The sequence below is a fragment of the Bombina bombina genome, chromosome 3 (assembly GCF_027579735.1).
Source record: "Bombina bombina isolate aBomBom1 chromosome 3, aBomBom1.pri, whole genome shotgun sequence".
Taxonomy (NCBI): domain Eukaryota; kingdom Metazoa; phylum Chordata; class Amphibia; order Anura; family Bombinatoridae; genus Bombina; species Bombina bombina.
The window spans coordinates 646,622,719-646,646,923 of record NC_069501.1 but is presented as its reverse complement, the minus strand read 5'-3'; the positions used below and the strand labels follow the sequence as shown (position 1 = coordinate 646,646,923).

At 38.2% G+C, this 24,205-nt stretch overlaps 1 protein-coding gene across 3 annotated transcripts in view; it reads left to right on the top strand.

The window, feature by feature from the left end:
- The window catches only part of LOC128653833 (multidrug and toxin extrusion protein 1-like), a 363,968-nt gene that overhangs the window by 215,341 nt on the left and 124,422 nt on the right, over positions 1-24,205 (top strand). For all 3 annotated transcript variants that reach the window (XM_053707365.1, XM_053707364.1, XM_053707368.1), the window contains 2 exons: positions 13,366-13,410; positions 14,313-14,410. In XM_053707365.1, coding sequence (XP_053563340.1) covers positions 13,366-13,410; positions 14,313-14,410 — 143 coding nt within the window. The remainder of the gene's footprint in view (positions 1-13,365; positions 13,411-14,312; positions 14,411-24,205) is intronic.

Genomic DNA, 24,205 nt, shown 5'->3' with positions numbered 1-24,205 from the left:
AGTCCCTGTTTCAGTCTCATTGGTCCCCTGTCTTTTAAGTTTATAAGAACTAAGATAAGAGACAACATATCACAAGACTCTGAGAAAGATAGATGTACAACATCAAGAGTGGATTTATGTGACTGTGTCAAAAATTCATTAGTATCTGTAGTGTTATCAGCACTATGAAAGAATTTCTTCAAGGTTAAATTCCTGATTAGCCTGTTAACATCTAACATTGTATTAAAAAGGTTAAATGAAGAAGTGGGGGCAAAATTTAGGCCGTAACTGAGAACCTTTAATTGCATATTAGATAGAGTGGCAGTGGAAAGGTTAATTACATTATAGATGTTATCATTAGTAGATGTTACTGATACTTGGTGTTTTTGTTTATCCTCTGTGGGTACCTCTTCTCCTGCCCTATCCCAGTCTTGTCCTGTACCTGGTGAAAAACCTGATCAAAAGCCCTACGATCTTCTCCTATGGTATTCATTTCATTAGCTGTATTCTGATTGGTGCTACTTACATACTTTGTGCCTTTGACAGTGTGTGTCTTGTTTTGTGTATTTTTGGTGGTATTTGCACCCTGTATATGTAGAGCTTTCGGTATCACAGCTATAACATCAGTAATATTGGTAGAGCCATTTATGCTCACTTGTTTATGTGTGCCTTGTGTGTTTTTCAGAATACCCTTAGGCATCCCTACAAAATCCTCACCACCTGAGGCGCCATTATCATCACCTGAATCCCCCTCACTGCCAGAGGATTTGTTAGCACCTGAGTAATTAAGGGAAGCATGCTGTTGTTGTTGTTGTTGTGCCCTACCTCTACCTCTACCTCTACTCCTGCTCCGTGATCTACCTCTCCTATTATTGGAATTGTTCCTGGAGTGGTGCCAAACATATACCATTTTGTTATCATAATCTGCCTGGTCCCTGAGATACTTTGAGTGTTTAGTGTTTAAAATCTCCTTTTTAGAGTCAGACAAAGCCAATCTCAGAATACCATCAAATTTAGGGTAGTCAGGTTCTAATTTTCTGTTATTTAACTCAATCTGTAATTTTTCAATTTCACCTCTAACCATAGTAAGCAATTTGGATTTATACATAATCAACAAGTGCATTAATCTGACTGAGCATTCAGTAAGTACTGTGTTCCAAGTCTCAACGAACTCCTGGTCACAGACATCAAAGGTGGGGTATTTATTTAGTCTGAGACCCCTGGGAACAATGTTCAGTTTTATATATTTTTCAAAAGTCCAGATCTCAAATTGCAATTTATGTTCCTTTACAAGAAGCTTTTCAATATCGTCAAAGAGTGTACTTAGGGTGTAGGTAGAAATATCAGTAGAAAAAACAGTATCAAGTTCATAGTTGTCATATCCTCTTTCTGTAGAAGGCAACAGGGAGTAGTAATTCATATTGCTGGATCCCTCCATTAGGAGCTGTAAATAGTCCCTTTATACCTAATATGCTACCAGCAAGCATAAATATAGAACAAGCAATGAAAGTAAGGTAAAGGGACTTCAAAGGAATATGTATATATTAAGCCACCATGTGGATGTCTATTCCATTCAACCCCTATAAAGGCTTCATAAACAGTTCGCTGTAACAAGCCAGAATGTCCAATCACAAGATGTGCAAAAACCCCTCAAGCAACTATTGCAGAGATAACATATATGAGAGCAAACTAGTGAGTGTCACTTGAAACAACTGAGGATGTATCACCCTAAATTTGATGGTATTCTGAGATTGGCTTTGTCTGACTCTAAAAAGGAGATTTTAAACACTAAACACTCAAAGTATCTCAGGGACCAGGCAGATTATGATAACAAAATGGTATATGTTTGGCACCACTCCAGGAACAATTCCAATAATAGGAGAGGTAGATCACGGAGCAGGAGTAGAGGTAGAGGTAGAGGTAGGGCACAACAACAACAACAACAGCATGCTTCCCTTAATTACTCAGGTGCTAACAAATCCTCTGGCAGTGAGGGGGATTCAGGTGATGATAATGGCGCCTCAGGTGGTGAGGATTTTGTAGGGATGCCTAAGGGTATTCTGAAAAACACACAAGGCACACATAAACAAGTGAGCATAAATGGCTCTACCAATATTACTGATGTTATAGCTGTGATACCGAAAGCTCTACATATACAGGGTGCAAATACCGCCAAAAATACACAAAACAAGACACACACTGTCAAAGGCACAAAGTATGTAAGTAGCACCAATCAGAATACAGCTAATGAAATGAATACCATAGGAGAAGATCGTAGGGCTTTTGATCAGGTTTTTCACCAGGTACAGGACAAGACTGGGATAGGGCAGGAGAAGAGGTACCCACAGAGGATAAACAAAAACACCAAGTATCAGTAACATCTACTAATGATAACATCTATAATGTAATTAACCTTTCCACTGCCACTCTATCTAATATGCAATTAAAGGTTCTCAGTTACGGCCTAAATTTTGCCCCCACTTCTTCATTTAACCTTTTTAATACAATGTTAGATGTTAACAGGCTAATCAGGAATTTAACCTTGAAGAAATTCTTTCATAGTGCTGATAACACTACAGATACTAATGAATTTTTGACACAGTCACATAAATCCACTCTTGATGTTGTACATCTATCTTTCTCAGAGTCTTGTGATATGTTGTCTCTGCATGAACTTAAAAGACAGGGGACCAATGAGACTGAAACAGGGACTATTAAATGTCACAGTGGTTTTAAGAAACCATCTGATTTCTACCCACTACAGTGTCGTGGTCCTGTCTTAGAGACTTTCTTTAAAAGGATTGAGAGGGACCTCACTTCCCTGGCCTCTACTAAAACTGAAGGCAACAACAGTAGGCCCAATTTGTCCTTCAAAGAGAGACAGGCACTGTCAGAACTACCACAAAATGACAGTTTGGTCATTCGATCCGCCGATAAAGGCGGATCTGTTGTTGTTCTTGATAAATCTGAATATGTCAAAGAGGCCCATAGGCAACTTCACAATGACGTAAACTATCAGAGACTAGACAGGGATCCCACTTGGTGCTTTCAGAAAGAACTTAAGTGCCTTTTGGATGATGGTTTGGAGGATGGGTTCTTTGACCAAGACACCCATGACTATCTGTTGGTGGAACACCCGGTAGTGCCCATCTTCCACCATCTTCCAAAGGTGCACAAATCCTTAATTGGAGTACAGGGAAGACCTATAGTCAGTGGGATTGGTTCCCTTTTGGAACACCTGTCCCAGTGGCTAGACAGCATTTTGTATCCTCTAGTCACCTCCCTACAGAGCTACCTGAAGGATACCAAGGATTTATTAAATCTTATGGACACCTTTAGCTGGGATGTTGACAGACACATGTGGTTAACAGTAGACGTAGTGTCACTGTATTCTACCATCCCACATGAGGAAGGTCTCAAGGCTCTATTTTACATTTTGGAGAATTTTTCTGATTTGAACACTGATTTGGTGAAATATGTGGTTAGGGCGACAGGTTTCGCCTTGACTCACAATTATTTCCGTTTTGGAGAGCAATACTATCTCCAGAGATGTGGGACAGCTATGGGGGCCAAATTTGCGCCCTCATACGCCAACATCTTTATGGGTTGGTGGGAGCTGTCCCACATCTATGGAGATAGCAATGGATATAGAGTTAATATCGCCTTTTATAGGTGATATATTGACGATTTGCTCTTCATATGGCAGGGCTCTGAGGCCTCTCTCCTTGAATTTGTTGGTCTCTTAAATTCCAATTATGTCGGTCTTAGTTTCACATTTGAGATGAATTCTAGGACCATTAATTACCTGGATCTGACTTTGACTGCAGGGGACGATGGAAAAATCACGAGCAACATGTACAGGAAGCCTATATCTAAAAACACTCTGCTACACGCAAAAAGCTGCCATCCTGTACATGTCCCTATGGCAGTAGCCAAGGGACAGCTCATCAGAGTTAAACAGAACTGCAGCAATAGTGATACTTGCAGAGCACAAAGTCTAGAAATGCAGAACAGACTTAGAGAAAGAGGTTATTCTGGACATGTAATAAACAGAGCACAGAGACAGGTAGACTTACTGGATCGTCATTCTCTTTTGAACGAATCCAATCGTCAGAATATAAGAGAGAACACAAACGCACAACACAAGGTCACTTTTGTGACGGACTTCAGTACTGACTACAAGGGTATCTGTAGGATTGTCAAGAAACATTTTAGTTTGCTATCTGCAGATGACAGCCTTGTTAGCTGTGTGGAGGGTGGCTTGCGTTGCTCTTATAGGAAGAACAGGACCCTGGGAAATATTTTGGCCCCCTCAGAGGTTTTGGTAAAAAAACCAGACGGACAAAGCTCATGGTTACAACATAGGGGGATGTACAGGTGCGGCAAATCAAGATGCAGACCTTGTGAATTCATCATTGCATCTGATGACTTTAAATCAGAGGTCACTGGAGAGATCTTTAAGATATCTTCCTGCCTGAACTGTACATCCTCCTATGTTATCTATCTACTATACTGCTTGGAGTGTCATCTTCAGTATGTAGGGCTTACCACTACTGACGTGAACACTAGAATTAGAAACCCTCTTTCTACAATCAAATTGGGTGAAGCCAGTACCCCACTGGTTAAACATTTCCGAAATTTTCACAACAAAAGTAACTCCACACTTAGATGGCAGGCCATTGAACATGTCAAGGCACCACCTAGAGGAGGTGACAGGAATCAGCTGCTCGGCAAGCGTGAGATGTTTTGGATCTTTAAATTGCGTACTAGAGTACCAGAGGGTCTTAACTCTGAATACGATTTGATCAACTATTGGAAATAACAATTATAGTGAAATTTACATCTCACGCATGCCGAGCATATACCACATACACACTCTCTCTCTTCTTTTCTCTACATTTTTGCTCTAAATTTAGAATTTACTAGTATTTACAATTTGATATTTGACATTTTAAGAAAGAAAAAAACTTTTAAGGCCTGATATCTGTAAATCAACTTTCTAAAAACAACATTTATATTCATACTTATATTTACCCATATATATGTACACATATATACATTCCATATATTGTTTTTGTTAACTGTACTCACCTGGTAGGTCATTATCCATTAGTAGATAGATGGTTTATGCAGAATTACCCTTGGTCTTTTGAGGACTGTGCAGGCACCTTGTTATCCACACTTACTCCTAGTATATTCTTAGGACTCTTTTACAATCATATATATATATATATATATATATATATATATATATATATATATATATATATATAATGTTTACCATTATATCTATATTTATGGATACTATTCCTGCTATTTCCCTTAGTATCTTCAGGCTCCCTTAGTTGTGCAATCAACTAAATTAACCCTTTATACATCCGGGTCACTGTTACCCCCTTGTATTGATACGCTCCTGTTTCTTTAACATGGTAGGGAATTCAATGTAATATATGATATAATGTACATAATGTTTGTGATTAGGGCATTTAGGTGCTACAGTAGTCCCTTGTTTTTGATACTCTTCCCATTTGTCACATTCTTTATAAGTTGGTATATACATCAACATATTATCTATATATATTTTTGTTTACATATTTTTGTTTACATACTTTTGCTTATATATGCTTATATATTCGTATATACTTATTTATATGTTGGGATGTTTTTAGAGTAAGGTGTATGTTTTGACTCCATTACTGTGAGTACTTTCTGTCCTCATATATGTATTCTCATCTGTAACATTGCCATACGCTTTAGGTGTGTATTTACCATTTAACATATGTTTCAACTTTTACTGTTTCCTCCTTCTATTGTTTATCACTCACAGCCTCTTCTTAATTGATCACCTTTTTTGGTGTGGCCTGTGAGTATGTTAACGGAGATGTCAGGGAGTGTTTGTTTTTCATTCATTCATTCATTTTCTAAAATTACAAGTGTGACCATTCTATTGGTTTTAACATTGTCCAATAAGTGTTGTTTCTGTCTTTTAAAAAGCCAGCACACCAGTCTCCAATTAGCTATGATTACGGTTTTCACCGAAACATGTTAGCGGAGCTTCTTGGTTACACTGATATGCTGGATCCCCCTGTCGTTTTTTTATCCTAAGTGGAATTCAATAAAAACTTTGTTTTAAATTTTGCAGCCTGGATATCACTTTCTTTTTTGGCTATACATCTCCAGCATTCTGGGCTGCCCCAGGAGCGTGCCTCTATTCCACTCCCCCTTGATCTCTCTACACTGTGCATCCCCTCCTACGTTGATTTCTGAAAGCCTCCTGGTAGGCAAACGGATCCCATTGGCTGAGACGCCCGATGCTCATCACATGACCGGAACCGGCTGGATTTTGGCATCAGGGCTGCCCTAGACGCCGTGGAAAACGAAGCACACAACAGGATTTCTTGATACAAGCTGCAAGTTTTCGACTTCAAGCAAGAGCGGTGAGTTACACAGCTATAAGCTGTTTGGGTATTACCACATATATCCCGCTACACTGCTGCATTGGATGCATGAGGGTGATACATCCTCAGTTGTTTCAAGTGACACTCACTAGTTTGCTCTCATATATGTTATCTCTGCAATAGTTGCTTGAGGGGTTTTTGCACATCTTGTGATTGGACATTCTGGCTTGTTACAGCGAACTGTTTATGAAGCCTTTATAGGGGTTGAATGGAATAGACATCCACATGGTGGCTTAATATATTCATATTCCTTTGAAGTCCCTTTACCTTACTTTCATTGCTTGTTCTATATATATATATATATATATATATATGATGGTATTTTGCTACAAAATATATCTATACCTATTGTGTGTATGTATATATATATATATATTTATAATGTGTATATACAGGCAGTCCCCGGGTTATGTACAAGATAGGGACTGTAGGTTTGTTCTTAAGTTTAATCTGTATGTAAGTTGGAACAGGCACTTTTTTAGGTGAAACTCTAGCCAAACAATCTTTCAAATGAGGATACAGACAGCAGTAAAACCTTAAGTGGCTCTAACCCCATACCATACTCACCAGAACTAAATTGAATGGTGTTCAACTTAGGAAATGCAATAAATGCAACTTGGACAGATGTTTGTGTTAACATATTATTTATTTTTAACTGTGCATGTAAATGCTTAAACATTTTCAAATACAGGTATTGCACAGTATAGTACTGTACAGTACAACCTTAAACAAACATTTTCAAATATTGCAGTACATCTTTAAACAATCTTGATAGAGGATGATGGACTTATTGGAGAGTTTGATTTTGCTAATGGAGTTCATTTATTGAAGTAGGCATCAAGGGAGGTTTGTATAGAGCTTTTCTTTTTTTTCATAAATTGCCCTGTAGCATTTCAGACCTTCTGTATCTGTACGGTAAACTTTTACAAACCTTTCTGTATCAGAATCTTGCTCCTCTAACTTTGCCATTCCTACTTCAATAAGATGAAAATCATCAGCTAACTCTTTTGTAAGAAACTTTTTCAATTGTGGAGTTTCTAGGTCCTGGGTTTCTTCCCTCAGTTCTATCTCCTGCTCTATTTCCATTAGGTTTTCATTGGTTAGTTCCTTGCTATGGGAGTCGAGAACCTCGATGACATCATTTTCATTGATGTTTAACTGAAGTTGATTACCCATAGCAACCAAAGTTTGACTGGTTTCGGCGATTTCATCATCTGTAAACCCCAGAAATTCTATTGTCAATTGGGGGCACAATTTGTTCCAAACTCCTCTCATATTTGTCTCTTTCACTTCATTCCAAGCATCAGCAATAATTTTGATGGCATCATAAATGTTATAATTTCTCCAGAAATCCCTTAAGGTCATCTCATTATTTTGGGTAGCCCTGACAGCTTGTGAGAATGTTCTCCGTAAATAATAGGCCTTAAAGGAGGCTATGACTCCCTGATCCATTGGCTGAATAAGTGATGTGGTGTTTGGGGGGCACAAACACCACCTTTACATTGGGGTGCATGTCATCTAAAGTGGTTGGATGTCCAGGGGCATTGTCAAGGAGAAGGAGAATGTTAAAAGGAATGTTTTTAGCTAAGCAATAACGTTCAACAGCAGGGATAAAATGGTTCAAAAACCATTCTTCAAAGAGTGCCAATGTAACCCACGCCTTTGAATTTGCCCTCCAAATAACAGGAAGAAATGCCTTAGTGACATTACGTAGTGCCCTCGGATTTAGGGAGCGATGCACTAGCAAAGGCTTGAGCTTTAAATCCCCTGATGCATTACCCCCAAGTAATAAAGTCAGCCTGTCCTTTGATGCCTTATGTCCTGGTTCACTTTTTTCCTCTTTTGAAATGTATGTCCTCTCAGGCATTTTTTTCCAAAACAAGCCAGTTGCGTCTACATTAAAGATTTGTTCTGGCAAATAGTCTCCGTCATCAATAATATCTTCCAATATCTTGTTAAAATCACTTGCAGCACTTGCATCGGCACTCGCTGCTTCGCCTTAAACTTTAATATTATGCCAATTTGCTCTTTTTTAAAGCGGTTAAACCAACCCCTTGCACCAAATTCTTCATTACAAACACCTTAAATTGCTGTATGAGGTGTACCTGTAGCTTTTAAATCGTTAAAAATGCTTTGAGCCTTTACTTGCATTAAAGAAAGACTGATAGGTATATTATGCTGATTTTGGTCTTCTATCCAAATTGTCAGCAGCCTTTCCATCTGTATAACTAAACCACTGCGTTGCTTACTAATAATTGTAGCATTCATTGCTGTGTAACCTTTCACATGGTCCATTATTCTACTTTTATCTTTTAAAATTGTTGCAATTGTTGACCTACTGTAACCAAATTCTTTGCCAATGGATGATGGATTTTCATCTCTCTCTGATCTCTTTATTATTTCTACTTTATTTTCCATGGTGATGGTTTTTCTTTTCTTTGCTGTATCACCAGCACTTGTTTTGGAGGCAGATTTGTTTTTGGGAGGCATTGTTGCAGGGTACAAAAACACTGTACATAACAGGTAGTGTATGCAGTATGTACTGTCCTGTAACTTCCTGTATACGTACAGTATTTTTGTTCCTTCCGCTCAACTATTAATTGTACTAGTGGCTCCGTGCTCTCATCGGCTGCATTGGCTCTTTACTTTGTGCGATCCAATCAGAAACATCAGGACTGACTTGTTACATAAGTCAGTCCTGATGTTTCCGAATCAAGCTGTGACCACAAGCCAGCTTATCTGGACATACCCTGTACAAGCTTCCATTATGTTTGTTTTTTACATTACAGTAAGGATAATACAGTATTTTACCTGTAGACAACATAAAAACAAAGAAGCGCCACATGGCCCAATATTGTAGGATGCAAATAAGGGTATTTGGTTAAATAGATACACTCAAATTAGGTGAGGCACCCATGATGGACGGTCTGGGGTCAATAACAGTCACCCAAAAGACTGTACTCCGGTAGATATTCAGTACTCTGCAGAAGGTGATACAAAACACAAGAAGGGGCCTATATGGCCTAGTATAGCCTATATAGACAGGAAATGTATAATAAAGGTAAGTATTTCACTCACATTTAGTAGAACACCTCCTTTGGTGCAGTCAGAGCAAGCTGGGATCAATCTAGTCACCCAGTAGACTTATATCCGGCAGTCTGGAACTCCTAATAATCCAAAGAACAGGTGATAATAATCGTCCGGCAGCAAGTGGTAAGTATATAAAACTTACTTTATTAAAATGTTTAAAATATAATAGCAACCGCATTTCTCAGCCAACCAGTGGCTGTTTGTTAAGCCTGATGAAACAGCCACTGGTTGGCTGAGAAACGCATTGCTATTATTTTTTAAACATTTTAATAAAGTAAGTTTTATATACTTACCACTTGCTGCCGGACGATTATTATCACCTGTTCTTTGGATTATTCGGAGTTCCAGACTGCCGAATATAAGTCTACTGGGTGACTAGATTGATCCCAGCTTGCTCTGACTGCACCAGGGGAAGTTCTCTACTAAATGTGAGTGAAATACTTACCTTTATTATACATTTCCTGTCTATATAGACAATACTAGGCCATATTGGCGCCTTCTTGTATTTTGTATCACCTTCTGCAGAGTACTGAATATCTACCGGAGTACAGTCTTCTGGGTGATTGCTATTGACCAGAGACCGCACTATTTTGTTTTTGCACTATTAACCTCGGCTAGGCCAGCTGAGGGTCCTGCACCTTATTGACCTTTGTGGAGACTGCCCACCACACTTCGTTACCTCCACCAAGTGACATGGATCAGCAAAGACATAGCAAGCTTTGGAGATTTAGCGTATAACAGCAGCACACAGGGGAAGCAATGTCCAAGCACATATTACACAGAGAGCCGTGTCCGGATCGGCATATACCACTACATATGGATGTCATACATCGATGAAGACGGGTGAGATCTGACCATTTTCTTGCTTCTGATAAAGGGTCCCTTAGACGAGGGCAAAGCTCTAAGTAGGTAGTATCTCTGTAGCGAGAACACCCGGCAATTTTTGGTGATCTATAACCAACCTAATATATCTACACAGCGGGTCTGTATTACATGAACTGCTATGATTGCTGCCCCTCTTCTTCTCTGCCTATATGTGTCGAATGAACCGCTACTCTGCTACTAACATTTCTCCATAATTGATTGTTTTCAATGTGCGCTTTTGCTTAATTGTCTGGAGATCAGTGTGGTGTAATTGTGTATGTATTTCATGGGAAATGGACTTTGAAATATAGGATTACATTATGAACCCATTTGTGTTTAACTGTAAAGGCTTAAGAAGACAGGCATCTACCAATCCTCTTCTTTAACTTACCCTATGAGCTCATACTATGGAAACAGGACTATGTTCTCTTCCCAATGGCCATTGGTAGATAAGTACCGTTTTTAGACTTAGGCACTTTTTTCTCTTTTCTATATTTTTATACGTGTTATTGACTAATAAATTGAGTGTTTTTTTGCAATTTACTTAGTAGCATCTTGATGTTTATGGAAGAGGGGTTTAAATCCCATAGACCAGTGGCTCTCACACCCAGCTTTGATGACTTTGTCCCCTTTGTACTTTTATTAATGGTTAGTGCTGGCACAGGGCATACTTTTTCTCTTCCTATATATTTTCTATCTCCTTTTTTCTGTATATATATATATATATATATATATATATATATATATATATATATATATATATATATATGTGTGTTTATATGTGTTAATATAGGTATTTATATGTGTGTATATATGTAATTACAGACATATAAACATATAAATACATATGTATACATATATATACTTACAAACAGTATAAGTGTATTGGAGCCCTTTGCAGTCAGTTGGCTGGAAAATCATATTTATGCAATATTCATATAAATATGTTCTAAGTATTTTTATATATATATAAATATACTGTACGCAAACACACATCTCCATACTGTATATATGTGTATATTCAGGCAGTCCCCGGGATACGAACATCCGGCTTACGTACAACTCGTACTTACGAACGGAGCCGTTTCCTGTTGTAAATCATATGTTTGAGCCTCTAGTATTATCGCCTGTAAATCAAGCCCCACAAGCAAAGTGAATATACTAGCCGGCAATAAACACTTACAGTTACTGACGTGTTCAGTGCTGCTAACGGAGCCGTTTCCTGTTGTGAATCACATGTTTGAGCCTCTAGTATTATCGCCTGTAAATCAAGCCCCACAAGCAAAGTGAATACTGTATACTAGTCGGCAATAAACACTTACAGTTACTGACGTGTTCAGTGCTGCTCGGTCCTGTGGTAAACAAAAGTGTACCTAAACATCACCGAGAGTGCCATCGCTCCTCTGTGTCATCGAGGGATTCCCTCTTCAAGTCGGGTCATCGTCTCCGTAAGAACTGACGTCTGTTCACTCGCCGGTCACATGACCTTACACACCCGTCTTCTCATTGGTCTGTGGATGCGTCTCCCTGGAAGAGATATGTGACTCAAAAAAACGGCCAAACTTAAACAAAGAAGAAGAGTCCGGAGGCGGAGCTGTCCTATTACTGTACATTACAGGTAAAATACTAATGAAAATGAAGATAGGGGGCGCCCTTGTAAAGCTGTATATAATATACTCACAGTTTGTGATGTTATATAAGTGATACCAATTTGGAGGTAATCAGACTAAATGGAGCTATGCCAACTATAATGTAAATTATTAATATATATATATATATATATATATATATATATATATATATATATATATATATATATATACAGTATATGTACACACAACCAAGTGTAGATATAAGTATAAGTACATATATATGTTATGACATATAATTAGTAGAGTGAAATATGATAATCTTCGACAAATCATGTAGATGGTAAAGATCCCTATCTAAGGAGATAAACATAGATGTTGTCTAAACATAATTGTTAGAAAAAAGTTATTGGTATCAAAAGAGATAAGAGATATGAGTCTCGATATAGAATGATGTCCACAGTGGATAGATGGTAATAGACGTCAAGGCAGCTATCTGTAGAGGATCTAGGCTATGATCCAGGATCAGAAATCTGTAGACAACATAAAAACACAGAAGCGCCACATGGCCCAATATTGTAGGATGCAAATGAGGGTATTTGGTTAAATAGATACACTCACATTAGGTGAGACACCACTGATTGTGCAGAAGGAGCGGTCTCTGGTCAATAGCAATCACCCAGAAGACTGTACTCCGGTAGATATTCAGTACTCTGCAGAAGGTGATACAAAACACAAGAAGGCGCCAATATGGCCTAGTATTGTCTATATAGACAGGAAATGTATAATAAAGGTAAGTAAGATCCGGACACGGCTCTCTGTGTAATAAGTGCTTGGACATTGCTTCCCCTGTGTGCTGCTGTTATACGCTAAATCTCCAAAGCTTGCTATGTCTTTGCTGATCCATGTCACTTGGTGGAGGTAACGAAGTGTGGTGGGCAGTCTCCCCAAAGGTCAATAAGGTGCAGGACCCTCAGCTGGCCTAGCCGAGGTTAATAGTGCAAAACTACGCTACACATGCTAAATTTAATTGCGCTCGAGCAAACACATTTACTTTAAACTTGTAATAGGCACGCTACTTATGAAGTGTGCAAAGACTAGCGATAAAACTTTTTTTCCACTTGCGCACAACAGTTACTATGCAACTCATAATCTAGCCCCAAATTTCTGCAACCAGATTGAAAGCTTTCCCTTTTTTTGGCTGCAAAGGCAAGTTTTCATGCAAACCATGTTGAGTTACATGATGCAATTTACTCTGCATAAACAATTATCTCCTAGGGCAGATATGCCAAAATTAACTTTGTAACAATGTAAATATTTATATATGTGTGTTCTAAACTTGCATAAAAATGTCAACTAAATTAATATAATCATTCTTTTGGCAGGTAATATTTTATTGCCAACTTCAACAACGGTATTTGCAAAACCAGGTACAGTGTAATAAAGTTTATATCTCCACTTCATATTTGTATTATTAAAGTGATGCTAAACTCTCCCCTTTTTAAAATCAGATCGAGAATGGATGTTAGTGATATTTTAGATGGAGTATGAAGAGTATGAAGATGCGCTAACTTATTTTTTAATATAGATATAAAATGTAAATACCCGCGCTCTGCTGCCCACCTCAAAAGTAAATTTTTCTGTGAGCTAACAGTTTGAATTGTTGCCCAATCAGCACTCTCCCCAAATGACACTTTTGTTTTGTAGCTAGAGCACTGACTGGAGAACAATTCAAACCATTAGCTCACACAAAACTTGACTTTTGAAGTGGACGGCAGAGTGTGGAGTATTTGAATTTTATATCTATAATAAAAAGCATTTACTTCTTCCTGGAACCCTGAAGTATCACAATGCATCCTAGGTGTTTTCAAATAGTTTTTGCAGGTTTACTGATTAAAAAAAAATCACCTGACCTGCTCTGCAATATTTAATGGAGTTTAAAAAAAATAAAATAATTGGCACCCAGGCAACTGTGTACACAGTTCTTGATATTTTCTGGTATACTGAAGGTTTGAATTTTTAGTTACGTATAATAAAACTAATAAAATATGTAGTACAGAAACTGATAAGATTTCAAATAAAATAAAACCTTCCTTTTATGTTTTTTAGTTGTTATTTAAAAGTTTTCATTGATTCTATTTTTGTTTTCAAGTCTGATTTATTTTCTGTTCAGTTGCACCTATTTTCCTCTGCCAATCAGTGCCTAAATTTAGAAATAAAAAATGTCTGTATGTAGATCAGCCAACAAAAATAAAAAATATAATACCTAAGACAGAACTAAATACTAATCTTTTTTATTTATTTTTTTTAATCTGCCTTTTCTTATCCCCAGGGTATTATTTGGCCTCAGACCATAATATGTTTTATTGGAAATATTCTTCTTATCATCTTGTGCTATGTTTTTCTGTTCATAGTAAAAACTGGAGTGATGTAAGTACATTCTGGTTCTGTTTGTCTATCAAAGTTACTATAAATTGAAGTAACAGTCCTCTGTAGTCATGTGACCCTAACTTATAGATTGCCACGTTGCCAAGTATAATATGTACTAGATTAAATAGACATTTTATTCATATTTTATTGTTCAGAAGTGTTTTAAAAATACATTTTTCTAAAAACTCTTTCTACGGAGCTTTGAGAAACAGCTTGCAAGATATTTGGTTTAGCCTCTTTAATATAATACCCTAATTGGACACTTATATATCCCTCCTGAGGGTTGCTTTCTTGAAGCCCCAATAAGATCTAATGAATCAATGGGCCAATTTATCAAATAGTCAGTTTGCCCCAATGCAACTGTTTCCGCGAAACAGGAGTTGAAAAGCAGCGTTCTTAAGTCGTACGCTTCCTCTGAGCCTTGTGTACGTGTACGATAGGGTTGATCAAAACCTCCTGCTAACAGTCGATTGGCTGCAAATCTGCAGGGGGTGGCATTGCACAAGCAGTTCACCAGAACTGCTTGTGCAATGATAAATGCCGACAGTGTATGCTTACGGCATTCAGCGATGTCTGGTGGACATAATCGCTACAGTGGATCATGACCACCAGACATTGATAAATTGGCCCCTATGCCTCTATTGAAGATCAGTGAGGAAGCTTCACCTAAAGACATGTAAAAAAAATTCTTATAGCTATATGTCCAAAAGGCCATTAGACATATACAAAACAAAGGTGAAAAACCATATAACTTATTTATAATGACAGCCTGATGGGTATAAAAATGATTGTATAGCTTCACAAATAGCTTAGTTGCAGCTGAAGTAATAAGCCAGCAACTGACATACAAAGTATAAAGAATGTTTATCATAAGACCCCAAATTAGACAGACAAAAGGGGCTAGAAAAAGTGAGCGTACGTTACCAGTCAGAGTTAAATGTTAAAAAAAGCACACACAGTCCCTCTGATATCCTCAATAATGTAAATGTCTAACGGCTGTTACTGGGTCCCCAAAAACATATAGTGATTGAACCAACTCTTGGTGGTAAAGCTTCCCACAGTAAAACTCTGTATAGAAGCAATGGCACAATAAAGTAAAGTATAGTGAAGACTCACCAAAACGAGATGTGGATGTCCGAAATCCTCATATCTCAAAAGAGCAGTTGTATAATAATCTTACCCTTTTCCTCTGGTCTTATCATTTAAATATTGATTATCACTCTCCACAGGCATCCACACTGTAGTAGGAAAACACTAAACCTCAGTTCTTCCTCTTACCTGCTCTGAGGTGGCAGATAGAGAATGAGTTCTGTCTCCTGAAAACTTATCAGGGGGGGATACCTGCGGCTCAGGGTGTGGGTCAGTAGAACTGGTCTTAACTGAAAGTACCTCCCTTAAACATGCCTTCACCGCTTGGTTCTCTACCTGCAGTTCGTGGAATGAGTTCACTAGAATATCTATCCTATCAGATAAACTCTGTATCTGTTTGGGTATAAGTGTTGGATCCATACTTAATGTATAATTAACTGCTTTAGAGAGAAAAAAAGGAAGTAATGTAAGCTAACACAAATGAGGAAATAAAACTGCAGATCAATTGTGCAAAGTACACGACTGATCGCTTTTTTTTTTGGCTGGTATATTATCTGAGAATCTTAGATGGTCTCCTTCCAGGTGTTAGCTGTTACATGTGTTACAGGATAGTAAATGTAACTAAGTACTTGTAGTGTATACGCAAGTTTTAACTAGATCATGTAGGGCACAATTCTAAAGTATTAAGAATGAAATGAAATTCAGAATAGAATTGTATAACTTCAGGCAGAGCAGAGTTCTACAAGTATCAAAGGAGAGAGATCAGGGAACAGCTCCAGAAACTTCAATATACCAGCATTGACTGGAAGGAGGAAGGCCCTTTTATAGGAAGTAGGTAATGTGTTAAAGGGCCAGAAGGACCTGACATAGCCCCCCACTTAAAGAACCACTGCAAGGTTCTATGGCCGAGGCCGGTTAGCATTGCGGTGATGAAACAACGAGACAAGTCGAGGAGCCAATAAATTGGTTGCTGGTTCCCAGGAGTCATCATCATGTCCGTAACCTGCCCAATGAACCAAGTAATACAACTGCCCATTGCGATGTTGAGAATCAAGTATGCTTTGAACCTCATATTGAGGTCCAGAATCAATCAGAGGGTCAGGCTGGGGATGCATGGTCTGAGAAGTATCGGAGTGACATGGTTTCACCAGGGACACTTGGAACGTCGGGTGTATTCGATAAGAAGCAGGCAGCTGTAGAGTAACAATCAATGGGTTCTTAATGGAGGTTATTGGAAAAGGTCCGAGATATAATTTGTTAAACTTGCAACAGGGGCTATGCAGTTTCAGATTTTTGGTTGACAACCATACCTTCTGACCAATTGAGTAGGAGGGTTGTTCGCTATGACGTAGATTATAGTAGCGTTTCTGAGATGCTTGAGCTCATTTCATGTTATCTGAGACTAAAGAGTATACCTTGAAATTGCATTTACTAGGTTGCTGACCTTGGGACAAGGTGTATCTTTTGTTGGCAGGAGGTTAAAGCGTGGATGTAATCCATAATTAACGAAGAAAGGCGAAAATCCAGTGGAAGAGTTGACTGCATTATTGTAGGCAAATTCTGCCAGGGGTAAATAAGAGGCTCATGAATCCTGTTGTTGTGAACAATAACATCTGAGGTATTGTTCCAACCACTGGTTTGTTCGCACCGTCTGACCGTTGGTCTTGGGATGGTACTATGTAGTGAGGCGTTGGTCTATATGCAGAGATTTACACAAATTATTCCAGAAAAGAGAGGTGAACTGAGTTCCCCTGTCGCTTAAGACGATAAGTGGTATTCCATGTAATCTTACAATCTCCCGGATAAACATTTCAGATGTTTGTGAGGAGATAGGTAGTCCCCTGGCTGGTAGAAAGTGAGCCATTTTGGAAAAGAGGTCAACAATGACGAATATGGTGGTATAAGTGGAAGATGTGGGTAGATCGACTATGAAGTCCATAGAGACCATTCTCCAGGGTACCTCGGGTACCGAAAGAGGTTGAAGAAGGCCCACAGGATGTCTTTGTGAATGTTTGGAAGTTTCACATATAGTGCAGGATGTTAGGAAATCCTCCACAGATTTAAACATATTCGGCCACCAAAAAGAGTGTTTTAGGAGATCATAGGTCTTGCGAGATGTCCTGCCAAAGGAGAGTTATGGATTTGTTTGAGGATCTGGCTGTGTAAAGTACTAGGTATGTATAATTTTTGTTGGTGGAAGAGAAGTCCTTTGGAATCAGGATGGAGTAATTCTTGTGGTTTGTCAGGATCAGCAGCTTGGGCAGCCTTAATTTCAGGTGTCGAAGTGGTTAAAACCCCTATGAAGCAATGTTTAGGTATCACTGAAGATGGAGTAATGTTATATGAAGGCTTGTTGTACATTTGAGAGAGAGCATCCACCTTGCCATTCTTACTTCCTGGACGGTATGTTATGACATATTGGAATCTGGAGAAGTAAAGGCTCCAACGGAGTTGTCTAGAAGAGAGTGTTCGATTAGACTGCAGGTACTGGATATTTTTGTGATCGGTGTAGATCACTATAGGTTGAGAGGCTCCTTCCAGTAGGTGTCTCCAATGACCGAAGGAGCACTTGATGGCCAATAGTTCTTTCTCTCCAAACGGATAATTTAGCTCGGCAGGTGTCATCAGATGGGAGAAGAAAGCTACTGGTTGAAAAGGTTCCTTGAAGGACCGTTTTTGCAAGAGTATAGCCCCAATGGCGTACTCTGAGGCATATACCTCCAGGATAAACTGACGTTCAGTATCAAGGAATTGGAGGATAGGAGCAGATGTAAATCTAAGTTTAAGTTGTTCAAAACATGACTGTGCTGAGGATGTCCATAGGAAGGATGTATGTAACTTAGTTAAGTCACTTAGAGGTTTTCCTATTGCGGCAAAGTTAGGTATAAAACACCTGTAAAAATGAGCAAACCCAAGGAATCTTTGGATTTTCTTCTTGTTTTTTGGTTGAGGCCAGTCCACAATGGCCTTGACCTTGGTACTCTCCATATTAATACCATCAGGGGTAATATGGTAACCAAGAAAAGATATGTTTTGTGAGTCAAAGATGCATTTTTCTAATTTTACTTATAACGAGTTGTGCTTAGTCTACAAAGTACCGTCTTGACATGCTCTCTATGTTCATCAATAAGTTAGGTCACTTAGAGGTTTTGCTATTGCATCAAAGTTAGGTATAAAACACCTGTAAAAATGAGCAAACCCAAGGAATCTTTCGATTTCCTTCTTGTTTTTTGGTTGAGGCCAGTCCACAATGGCCTTGACCTTGGTACTCTCCATATTAATACCATCAGGGGTAATATGGTAACCAAGAAAAGATATGTTTTGTGAGTCAAAGATGCATTTTTCTAATTTTACTTATAACGAGTTGTGTCTTACAGGCCCATTTATCAAGCTCCGTATGGAACTTGAAGGGCCGTGTTTCTGGCGAGTCTTCAGACTCGCCAGAAACACAAGTTATGAAGCAGCGGTCTAAAGACCGCTGCTTCATAACCCTGTCCGCCTGCTCTGAGCAGGCGGACAGGAACCGCCGGAAATCAACCCGATCGAATACGATCGGGTTGATTGACAGCTCCCTGCTGGCGGCCGATTGGCCGCGAGTCAGCAGGGGGCGGCGTTGCACCAGCAGCTCTTGTGAGCTGCTGGTGCAATGTTAAATGTGGAGAGCGTATTGCTCTCCGCATTTAGCGAGGTCTTGCGGACCTGATCCGCAGTGTCGGATCAGGTCCGCAAGCCCTTTGATAAATGGGCCCCCATGTCTAGAAAGTACCGTCTTGACATGCTCTCTATGTTCATCAATATTTTTTGAGAAAATCAGAATGTCATCAAGGTAAACTACAAGGTAAACATTTATAATGTCTCTAAAGATATCATTAAACATTCAAATGTTGCTGGAGCGTTGCAAAGACCGAAAGGCATTACAGTGTACTCAAATAGACCATACCGGGTCCTAAATGCTGTAAGCCACTCATCTCCAGCTCTCATTCTGATGAGGTTGTAAGCACCCCTGAGGTCCAATTTTGTGAACACAGGGGCTCCTCTTAACCTTTCTATCAATTCAGGGATCAAGGGAAGAGGGTACCTGTTCTTCCTGATCCTTTTTTCAACTTGCTATAGTCGACTATAGGTCTCAAAGAACCATCCTTATTCTTCACAAAGAAGATCCCAGCACCAGCGGGGGAGGTGCTAGGTCTAATGAACCCTTTTTTTTAGATTTTGTCAATATATGACTTCAGATGTTTTAACTCGGGACGTGAAAGGGGGTAGATATGACCAAAAGGGATAGTAATCCCTGGTAGTAAATCTATCGGACAGTCATAGGACCTATGTGGTGGAAGATGTCCTGCAACCTTTTTATTGAATACATCTGCAAATTCATAGTAGTGTGAGGGTATAGAAGGTTCAGAGACTAGACAGAAATTGGATGTATGGTTATTAGAGGTAGTAGCTATAGGAAAATATATTTTTGAGTTTTCCCAGTCAATATTGGGTCTATGAAGCTAGAGCCAACTCATTCCAAGTACAATGTTGTACATAGGAGATGATATAACATCAAACTCAACAGATTCAGTATGTCCGGTATGTGTAGAGAGTGTGAGTGGTATAGTCTGATATTTAATGTGGCCTGTAGTTAGGAGAGTACCGTCAATAACCTTGAGAGACACTGGGTTGTGCTTAGTGATTACAGGAATTTTATTAATTTTTACAAAGTGCTGGTCAACAAAATTTCCACAGGAACCTGTGTCTATGATAGCCTCAGAGCTGGTCTTGCTATGTCCCCACTGTAAAGTAAAGGGAAGTAGGATGTAAGGGGTTGTGGTCATTTTGTTTGCTTACCAGGTTTGTTCCTCAAGAGACTTGGACATTCTTTAACTTCATGATTGGGGGAAGCACAATGCATACATAAGCTCATGGTCCTCCTTCTGGACTTCTCCTATTGAGTGAGGGGTCCCTTGATAAATCCAATCTCCATGGGTTGGGGATGTTCCTTCAGTCCTTGTAATACTGGTGTTGCATTATGTTTCGGTTGTGTTTTTTCTGAGCGTCTCTCCCTAAGCCTTCTGTCTATACTGATGCACAGGTTAAACATATCCTCCAGTGTGTCAGGAAGGCCAATCCGGGACAACTTATCTTTTATGTCATCTGTGAGGCCCAAACAGAACTGGTTCTTAAGGGATATGTTATTCCATTGTGAATCACCTGCATACATTTTGAACTGGGTTATATATGTCTCAACAGGGTATTTAGATTGTTTTAGTGATCTTAGGTTGTTTTCCGCAGTAATCTGCTTGTATGGATCATCGTAAAGGGTGGACATTGCAGTGAAAAATTGATCAAGGGACCCTAAAATTGGGTCTTGTGATTCATAAAATATGTCAGCCCAGGCCCTAGGCTCTCCCCTAAGGCAGGATATCAGAGTAAGCACTTTTATCCTATCGTTAGGGTATGTTTTAGGTTTTAGGTCAAACAGAAGCTAACATGCATTCCTAAATTCTCTGAAATGAGTTCTGTCTCCTGAAAACTTATCAGGGGGGGATACCTGCGGCTCAGGGTGTGGGTCAGGAGAACTGGTCTTAACTGAAAGTACCTCCCTTAAACATGGCTTCACCGCTTGGTTCTCTACCTGTAGTTCATGGAATGAGTTCACTATAATATCTATCCTATCAGATAAACTCTGTATCTGTTTGGGTATAAGTGTTGGATCCATACTTAATGCATAATTAACTGCTTTAGAGAGAAAAAAAGGAAGTAATGTAAGCTAACACAAATAAGGAAATAAAACTGCAGATCAATTGTGCAAAGTACACGACTGATCGCTTTTTTTTTGGCTGATATATTATCTGAGAATCTTAGATGGTCTCCTTCCAGGTGTTAGCTGTTACGTGTGTTACAGGATAGTAAATGTAACTAAGTACTTGTAGTTTATACACAAGTTTTAACTAGATCATGTAGGGCACAATTCTAAAGAATTAGGAATGAAATGAAAGTCAGAATAGAATTATATAACATCAAGCAGAGCAGAGTTCTACAAGTATCAAAGGAGAGAGAGAGCAGGGAACAGCTCCAGAAACTTCAATATACCAGCATTGACTGGAAGGAGGCAGGCCCTTTTATAGGGAAGTAGGTAATGTGTTAAAGGGCCAGATGGACCTGACAGCAGCGGACATGATCCGCAATATCGGATCATGTTCGCTCACACAATGATAATTCGGCTCCTTACTCTTCAATGTCAGTATTAACTGGTAACAATCTCCATATGTAATCAATTAACACAGAATATAAAAAGAAAGAAATTTGAAGAAAAAAGAAATATAAAACTATTATTTGTCTTGGTATTACAAACTTTAAGGCACAGTTATTGTCATGTAACAAAACTTGTACAACAAATAATTCACACACAAAAAATTATGTTATAATATCCAAACATAGCTAAGTAGCAAAGAATAAGACCCTGTACTCAATATTTATATATATATTTGTGATTACTAATTCAGAGAAAGGAGGATTTGTTGTGGTTTTAGATAAGGATTACTATATAGAGAAATGCTTATAGGCAGTTAGGTGACACTGAAACATATGTTGCTAACATATAATCCCACTAGCAAATTTGTAGATGAATTACAGAAATTATTAAAAGAAGGTGTAAGTTTAGGAATTATGAATAAACAAACTTCGTTCTGAACACATATTGGTAAAATATCCTAATGTTTCTACTTTCAAACATCTAACCAAGATTCAGGATCTAGTGAAACCTCCCGGTATGCTCATAATCTCTACTATTGGTAAACTTGGTGAGAATATGGGTAAATGGGTAGATTAATTCTTGCAGCCTATTGTGAAGAGAATACCAAGGTATTTGAGAGACACTAAAGAGCTATTAAGAAAACCTGATGGTTTTGAGTGGAAAGAAAACTACTTCTTTCTTACCGTAGATGTGATGTCTCTTCACTCTAGTATACCTTATGCTCAAGGGCTAATTGTACTTGAAGAAATGTTTACATTATATACTATGAGTTCAATTTAAAGGGACAGTCTACACCAGAATTTTTATTGTTTTAAAAGATAGATAATCCCTTTATTACCCATTCCCCAGTTTTGCATAACCAACGCAGTTATATTAATATACTTTTAACCTCTGGGATTATCTTGTATCTAAGCCTCTGCAAACTGCCCCTTTATTTCAGTTCTTTTGACAGACTTGCAGTTTAGCCAATCAGTGACTTCTCCCATATAACTTCACGTGCACGAGCACAGTGTTATCTATATGAAATACGTGAACTAACACCCTCTAGTGGTGAAAAACTGTTAAAATGCATTCTGAAAAGAGGTGGCCTTCAGGTCTAAGAAATTAGCATATGAACCTCCTAGTTTAAGCTTTCAACTAAGAATACCAAGAGAACAAAGCAAAATTAGTGATAAAAGTAAATTGGAAAATTGTTTAAAATTACACGCTCTATCTGAATCATGAAAGTTTATTTTGGCCTAGACTGTCCCTTTAATTAATTATTTGATAGATTCTGTCAAATTCCTTCTAACTCATAATTATTTTATCTTTGAAAACAAAATATGTCTTCAAAAAAGGGGAACAGCAATAGAGGCTACATTTCTTCCCTCTTATGCAAATTTATATCTGGCATATTTAGAAAATGTTAAAATCTTTGGCAATTTGAACCCCTTTAAAGAGAATATTGAATTGTACACTACTTATTATATGGGAAGGAGTGGTTCAACAAGCTGTGAGTTTTATTGAAAATTTGAATACCAATAATATGAATCTTAACTTCCCATTTACATGTTCAAAATATTATATTTCCTTCTTAGATTTAAATATCAAGAAGGATTCATATAGAAAGGTAATTAAAACAGATATGTACCGTAAAGCGGTTGCAGGAAATTGTATTCTAAGATATGATTCAAATCATCCTCAGCACTTAAAAAGAGCGATTCCAAAAGGACAATTTATGAGATTGCGTAGGAATTGTACTGAAGTTTCAGACTATGTACGACATGCTAATAAATTGAAAGAATGATTAGTGGTCCATGGTTATAAAGAAAAGGCTCTAAGTGACACATTAGTAGAGGTTAGAGAGATGGATATAGATGTCTTACTACATGCTAAGGATAAAAAGGACTATGCAGGAAAACAGGTAATTTTTCTATGCAATATAGTAATCAGTATAGTTAAATCAGCAATATAATCCAGCGTTTTCTTTCAATTCTAAATAAAGATTCTTTATTAGTTCCTATTGTAAAAGAGGACATTAAGGGTCTTGTCTCACAACATTGCCTTCCAGTCTGGCCATGTGACAAAAGTTTGGAATACACTACCTATCATCTTTCAAGCTGTGTTCTCTATACATTTATGCTCATCAGCCAATCAGAAACTGTACTAAGTAATTTTTTTTTTATATACATTTTTTTATTGAGACAAAATGGGTACAGCTTAAAGACAAAGAAAACATCATATTACAGTCATATAGTAACACTTATAATTGTATCTCCATCTTGATCTGACAGTAGAGTTCAAACATAATAAATTCTCGTACCCATGTTGGGGTTTTTCCAAAATTTTTACACCCTTCCACCTTTCTCTCCACTATGAGAGAAGGGGGGGGGGGGGGCATCCACTCATCCACTCATACCACAAACCACGACGAGAAAAAAAAAAAAACTGTACTAAGTAATACATCGACTCTTCAACACATATGG